The sequence below is a fragment of the Silene latifolia genome, chromosome Y, assembly GCF_048544455.1.
Source record: "Silene latifolia isolate original U9 population chromosome Y, ASM4854445v1, whole genome shotgun sequence".
Lineage (NCBI taxonomy): Eukaryota > Viridiplantae > Streptophyta > Magnoliopsida > Caryophyllales > Caryophyllaceae > Silene > Silene latifolia.
This window is the reverse complement of record NC_133538.1, coordinates 364,079,644-364,086,868: the sequence shown is the minus strand read 5'-3', so window position 1 is coordinate 364,086,868 and position 7,225 is coordinate 364,079,644. Positions and strand designations below refer to the sequence as shown.

Below are 7,225 nucleotides of genomic sequence, written 5' to 3'. Positions count from 1 at the left end.
TGGCCTGAGCTTGGACTAGCATCAGCTGAGCCCTGTATGTCAGCTTCTGCTACACCTTTGGAGTCTCCAGGGGGAAATTCTTGGGGTATATGGTTACCTAGAGGGGGATTGAAGCCAGCACAGAGCAAATCAGGGCCCTGCTCCAGCTAGAGTCACCTCAAAAGCCGAAAGATGTGCAGCGCCTGACAGGAAGAGTGGCCGCCTTAATAGATTCGTAGCAAGATCGTCAGACAGATGCAGACTTTTGTACGACATATTAAGGAAGTGTCAGAAATTCGAATGGACGGAGGAGAATGAGAAAGCACTCAGCGAGCTAAAGCGCTATCTCAACACTCTACCCCTCCTGTCGAAACCAGAACCAGGAGAACCATTGTTCTTGTATCTATCAGTAACTAAGGTGGCACTCAGTGTAGTGCTAGTGCGAGCGTAGGAAGGAGCACATCATCCAGTATACTACGTTAGTAAGTCTCTGCTACCTGTAGAGACCAGGTACACCTTGCTTGAAAAACGCGTACTTGCACTCGTTACAGCATCCTACAAATTACGTCCTTATTTTAAGTCACATGTTATATCTGTGGTGACTAACTATCCTCTTAAGGCCATAATGAGAAAACCAGAATTATCAGGAAGAATTGTCAAACGGTCTGTGCATCTGAGTGGCTATGACCTGAGATTTGAACCTCGTGTAGCAATCAAGTCCCAGGCTCTAGCAGACTTTGTGTCCGACTTCTACCTCGCCTTACAATCCCAGGTGGAAAAGGACATCCTCACCCTAGAGGATGATAAAGGAGAATAGCTGTGGGAAGTGAATGTGGATGGTGCTTCCAACATGAAGGGAGCTGGGGTCGGACTGGTCCTTAGGTCACCCCAAGGGGACCTCATTGCCAGGCAGATCGATGCGAATTCAAAGCTACCAACAATGAGGCAGAATATGAAGCCTTGATTCTAGGCCTACAGCTAGCTCTAGACCTGAAAATCAGGCACCTCAAGGTATACAATGACTCTCAACTTATATTAAACCATGTGAATAACTCTTATGCAGCTAGGGACTCCATGATGATGGCCTACCTGGAAGTCGCAAAGGAGTTAAAACTCAGGTTCGCCACCTTCGATATCAAGCAAATCCCTTGGGACCAGAATATAGAGGCAGACGCCTTAGCTGCCCTGGCGGCAACGTTCAAAATAGGTACAATCTCTACCATACCTATCGTTCACGTACTGGAACCTACAATATCAAAAATAGGACATTACGAAAGGAGCAAAACCAGATCGCAACAGCTGCAGAAAGCAGGGGTGTTAGGTAACACCACCAGTCAGGAGGAAGCTACTGACTGGAGGAAACCTTATCAAGATTGGTTGCAGAATGACATACTACCAGCAGATAAAAAGGAGGTAAGAAGCTTTAAAATGAAAGTCTCCAGATTTGTGCTAATTGATAGCATTTTGTTAAGGAAATCCCTCGCAGGACCCTACTAGAGGTGCCTGGATAAGGAGGAATCCCAGGCTGTTTTGCATGCTCTCCACAGTGGTGAATGTGGAAATCATGCAGGGGGCAGGAGCCTGTCTAATAAGGCCCTCAGGCAGGGATATTTTTGGCCACTAATGCGCAAAGATGCTATAGAGTATGCAAAGAAGTGTGATGCTTGTCAAAGACATGCACCAGTCAGCCACCAGCCAGCAGAGCCTCTGCACCCAGTAATTTCACCTTGGCCTTTTATGAAATGGGGGATGGATATAGTGGGACCATTGCCTAAGGCACCAGAAAACTAGGTCTGCATGCTCGCCATGACGGATTACTTCTCCAAGTGGATAGGGGCAGAATAATCCTCTTAGGTCACTGAGACCCAGGTTATATCTTTTATTAAGTGCAATATCATCTCCAGGTTTTGCATCCCACTTGAGATAATATTCGATAACGGATCTCAGATTATTGCAAATAAGACAGAAGCATTCTGCGCTAGGTGGAATATTTCATTGCAGAAATCTACCGCCAGGAACTCCCATTCCAACGGACATGCTAAATCCAGCAACAAGATCATAGTGGAAAATCTAAGAAAGAAGCTGGAAGAAATTGGGGGCAAATGGACAGAGGAGCTACCACTAGTCCTCTGGGCTGACAGGACCACTCTTAAGGTGGCAACAGGACAAACTCCTTTCAGCCTAGTATTCGGAGCCGAGGCAGTTATTCCATCAAAAGTCAGGTTTCCTACCCACAGATATGGGTGCATAACAGAGGAGTGGAATCAAGTGGAAATGGCGAGCAACCTGGATACGGTAGACGAACTTAGAACCAGCGCCCAGATTAGGATTGCTTCATACAAACAAACATTAGCCAGGAGTTACAACAAAAATGTAAAGGTCAGGACCCTACAAGTAGGGGACTTGGTCCTGAGGAAGGTCTTCCAGATCACTAAAAACCAGCGAGCAGGGAAATTTTCCTATAACTGGGAAGGACCATATCAGGTGGAAAGTATAGTCGGAAACGGAGGCTACAGGCTCATGACAATGGAAGGGCAAATAGTCCCCAGATCATGGAATATCATCCACTTGAAAAAGTACTACATCTGAAGTGACCAACGCAGTCAGCAACCAGGTACACAGTCTACCCGATACAGCCCTACCAGTTCCCAGGTTTTGCTAAGTATTTTTTATTTTTTAAAGAGCCCTGATTTCTAGTTAGCCTTAAAAAAGATTTTTTCAGGTTCTCACTCAAAACTTTTGACCTTAAACTTTCATCAGCGTACCTACTTAGACTTTTAAACTATAAACAACTTTAAGTATGTCGCGTTTTTTAAAGCGTTGTGGATTTTAATCTCTGATTTTGTCAAGTAATACATTTCATTTTAAAAAAAAAAAGTTCGGCTTAAACCTTTGATCTCATGTGTTTTGAAGAAGAAAACTTGCAAAAACTAATCTGGTGGAGTTTGTATTTCTATACGGAGAAGCGTGTGCCTATGGCTAAGTACCCACAGACCGGACGAACGAGGCTCCTGCAGTACTTAGCAACCACGCAAGAGGGGCTCCTCTAAATAGAGTGGGCAACTAAATCCCATAGCCTCCACTCAACAAAAGCCGGCAACAAAACAGCGAAACAAAGTACACGCACGATAAAACAAAGGTACACCTGAAACGGCAGAATACTAACGATACACCTGAAACGGCAAAGTATCAAAATACGCCTTGCTCCCTTGAGCAAAGCCAAAAGTAAACCGAAAAGTATCCAAAAACTAACAAAGTTTATGCCACACGGGGCCCAGAAGTTAAAAAGCTCAAATGAAACAAGTTCCAACCTCCTCACTACAGCAGGACGTGCTCCACTCCGTTGGCAGTAGCTGATTCATTTTCAGGAAGAGTCTGAGTTACAAAAACAGGCGCTCCAGCAGGATTAACCTCATAGCGCAGGCTGGAAGCAGGATTAGTCCCCACCTGAACCTCTTCCTCAGCAGCAGAGAACTCGGCATCCTCCTCCAGAGCATCAATCTCAAAGTCAGACAGGATTCCCAAGTCAACCTTTTTCCGGGAAGAAATCAGCGAACAACCTCTCTTCCTCCTCGAGATTCCACGCCAAGTGCCTCCCCTCCTTGAATTCCTTGATATAGGCAATCTTCATCTCCCAGGAAAAGCAGGCTGCAGCATCAGTCAGGGCCCTGGACAAGTACCAGTTGCATACTGACTACATGAGTAAGTCCTGCTTGAGGTTCTCACCACGAGAATCACCCTTGGCAACCAGAGACAGGACGATAAAGTTAGGAGGAGGCTGGTCCCAGCCAGACCCTGCATCCACCAGTTTCCACCAGCTGGACTCAGCGTCCATCAGCATCCCCCAACATCTAGCTGGACCCAGAATCCACCAGCGTCCATCAGCCAGACCTTATCCTTGCCTGGAGTCTGTCTGTTTGAAGCATATGCTAGTAGGAATCTACGAGTTGATATCTACAAAGCATCTACTTACCGCTACTTCCAGAGCAGCAGAACTGTAGAGAGCCTGAAAGAAGATCCTGGAGTAGGCAGCTTTGCCTACTTATCTACCTCACCAAAATTAGCATCTGCCAGCAAGAGCAGGGAGACCTAGAAATTCTGGATCCAGAGCAGAAGTTCTAAACTATGTTCGTTGTGTCCAGCAAACATGCACTTGTTCCGGCAGAATGGCGATAACATCCAGAACCTGAAAAATTAATTTCCCTCGTCATCCTGAGGCTGAAGAGGAAAATTGGGGGCAATTTTTGGAATCAAAATTTGCAATTTTTGTCAAAGGGACACGTGGCAGGCACCGGTTGGAGGAGATCAAATGAAAGAGATCAATGACATGGCAAAGCTAGGACCACAAGATGAAAGTAGAAAAAACACACTTAATGTTAGTAAAAGCAATAGTCAAAGGAGTTAATGGTCAGCATATTTGACTCCTGAAAATTAGGTAACCGCTCCTGGAAGCTCGGAAATGGACGCGGAGGAGCCTGTATGAGCCAACCCTAAAAATAACAGCCATAAAAGAAGGAGCAAAACTCAGTCAGGGGGACATCTCATTCCAAGGCAACACACAATCACTAAGCAACGTCATCTTTCTTCTTCTATATCATTTCTATCAAACACGATTGTAGCTTCCTTAATTGCTTAATTACTTCGATTATAGTGCATACTTGGCGGGATTCCAACTTCCCCCGCGGTTGTTCCCACATCGGATTTTCCGCGTCACCAAAAATTTCTTGTGTCAATCTTTCTTTCGTTGTCTTTCGCTTTAGTTTGCATCATGATTCTTTGATTCATTTGTGGTTATAGGATGGTTACTTTGACTCACAAATTAAATCAACTACCTGGTAAATTTTTACCAAAACAATTGACACCCTTATTAGCATGTTTTCCATGATCATGAGTGAGTATTCTCCTAGCTAGGGTTAATGGGGGATTAAGGGAATTAGTCATGGGGTAGATCTTTACTTAATAATTTCATATGATTGCTTGCTTGTTGTAGTTTCAACGTATGGACATGTTATGTTTGATGAAATGCTTGATTGACAACCTAGCATGAATCTCTTATCCATTCAACAAGACTTGTAAGATATAAACCAACTCAAGGCTTGTTAGACCATGCATATAGTTCAATAGGAATAAATTAAGTCTACTTGTAGGTGTTGTAATGTCTTGACCGACTCGGCTCCGAGACCCAAACCTTCCTAGGATTTGTAAGATATAAACTAACTCGATTCCACTACAATATTAATTTGCTTGCATCTATGAAACTTGTTCGTATGATCTCACCATGATTCCCTTATGAACCTGTTAGGCCCAATTTAGCCTGGTCTGACTCTAACTTAGCCTGGCCTTACTAGGCTGATTGAGGCAACCAGGGACCGGACAAATCTAACTACTATTTGGCAGATGAAGAGTGCCACAAGATAAGCAAGCTACTAAATCTTAGAAGAAAAGCCTGATGGTAAGTGCAGAATAGCCTGGCAGGACACTCAAGCAGGCTGGATTAAATTGATAAACAAGAAATGCAGTTATATGAACAAATAACCACGTCCTACTCTCATGGAAGACCAAGTCCAACTACAAGGAGCACATAATCTTAGTAAATCTGAACGTGCAAGAGGAAAGGAAGGACGGTTTGTTAAAGAAGAACGAGTCAACCGTGTTAATAGGGAATGTGCCCTATTTTCCAGCTAACAACTCCAACAATAAAGGGGAACATTGAGGTTGAATGTAACGTTAGCATCTGTAGAACTATAAATAGCATAATCTAACAATTGTAAGGACATTCATGATTCATCAGTTATTTACAATTTATCTCTCACTCTTTCCTGAATATTCGATTATATACACGAGTTTGTACTCGCTTATCAAAGTAATACAAGCGATATTCTTTATACTTAATTCTTCCTTGTTATTTACTCATATTATTATTCTAAACTTATTGAACTAGATACCCTAATTACTCAATAATCAAGCCGGATCCTTCAGGGAAAATCCTGCTAAAACAATTGGCGCCCACCGTGGGGCATCTAGTTCGTTAATAAAAAAATTCCTTTTGCGATTCTTCATTTAATATTCACATACAAAAAATGGTAGAACTCACCCCCAGAACAACAATTGGCAGCTGCCTTAGCTAAAATAAAAGAATTGGAGACAATTCAAGAAAAGGCAGCCCAAGCAGAGGCTGAAATCAGTAGGCTCAAGGAATCTGAGTCTAACCTGAGAAAAAAACTGGAAAATCAGGCTTCAGGCTCCAAGAACAGATTCGAGCCAGGAACCTCATTCTCATCCATTATCAAAAACATTGACTTTTCCAATTTTGGAACTCCGGAGAAGGACACCTCATCCGGCACCCAAATCATTCCCAACGATGAAACAAACAAAACCGAAGCAGCAATAATGATGGCCATGCTTCAGGAAATTCAAAAACTTCACAACAAAATAGAAAATATACCGGAGTGCCGGACCATGTGGTCAAGTAGAGGTTTGACAGCTGGCCGATTCACCCTTTGCAGATGAAATTGCAAAGATTGATCTCCCCAAGAAATTTACCGTCCCATCCATGAGAACTTATGATGGAACCTCTGATTCACAAAATCACGTTGCCATATTCAAACAGAAGATGTTAGCCGCCTCAATACCCAGTGAACTCGGGCAGGTCTGCATGTGTAAAGGCTTTGGTACAACCCTGACTGGAGTAGCATTACAATGGTTCATCAATCTCCCAAATGGAAGTATCAAGAATTTTGCAGAACTGGTCAATGCCTTTAATCAACAATTCGCAAGCAGCAGAGACATGGCCAAGAGACCCAGTAACCTATTCAGGGTAAAGCAACTCCCTGAAGAATCTCTCAAAGAATTCCTGGCAAAATTTGTCAAAGAGAAGGTAGTCATTCCTAGGTGCGACGAAGAGACGGCGGTAGAAGCCTTCAGGCAAGGAGTCCTGCTTGATAGTGACATCTATGCAGACTTGACCAAAAAAGCCTGCCCAACCTTTGCCACTGTTCAATCCATCGCCTTAGAACATGTCAGATTGGAGGAAGATCTCAACTTCAGAACAAACTCGTCTGGAGGAATGCAAGGCTATAGACACACTAACAAGAAAAGCTCCTACCAGAAAGGAGGCAACCCCAGATCAGCACCCTATTCCAGGCCTGAACGATCTGAAGTCAACATGGCACAAGAACATAAAGGTAACATTTCTAGCCTACCAACTATTCCTGAATATAACTTCTCTATAAATACTGTAGGATTA

At 43.5% G+C, this 7,225-nt stretch overlaps 1 protein-coding gene across 1 annotated transcript; it reads left to right on the top strand.

Annotated features, from left to right (window-relative positions):
- Nucleotides 1-604: 604 nt before the first annotated feature.
- Nucleotides 605-2,568, top strand: LOC141631767 (uncharacterized). The gene is made up of 3 exons (XM_074444391.1): nucleotides 605-751; nucleotides 862-1,392; nucleotides 1,927-2,568. The coding sequence occupies exons 1-3, from the start codon at nucleotides 605-607 to the stop codon at nucleotides 2,566-2,568; spliced, it is 1,320 nt and encodes a 439-aa protein (XP_074300492.1).
- Nucleotides 2,569-7,225: the final 4,657 nt, after the last annotated feature.

Excerpts from the sequence above, each read along its gene's own strand:
- LOC141631767 (XM_074444391.1), top strand. The coding sequence starts at position 605 with ATGAGAAAACCAGAATTATCAGGAAGAATTGTCAAACGGTCTGTGCAT. Across the intron at positions 752-861 it reads ACCTCGCCTTACAATCCCAG|GTCACCCCAAGGGGACCTCA; the intron begins GTGGAAAAGGAC and ends ACTGGTCCTTAG. Across the intron at positions 1,393-1,926 it reads TACCAGCAGATAAAAAGGAG|ATTATTGCAAATAAGACAGA; the intron begins GTAAGAAGCTTT and ends AACGGATCTCAG.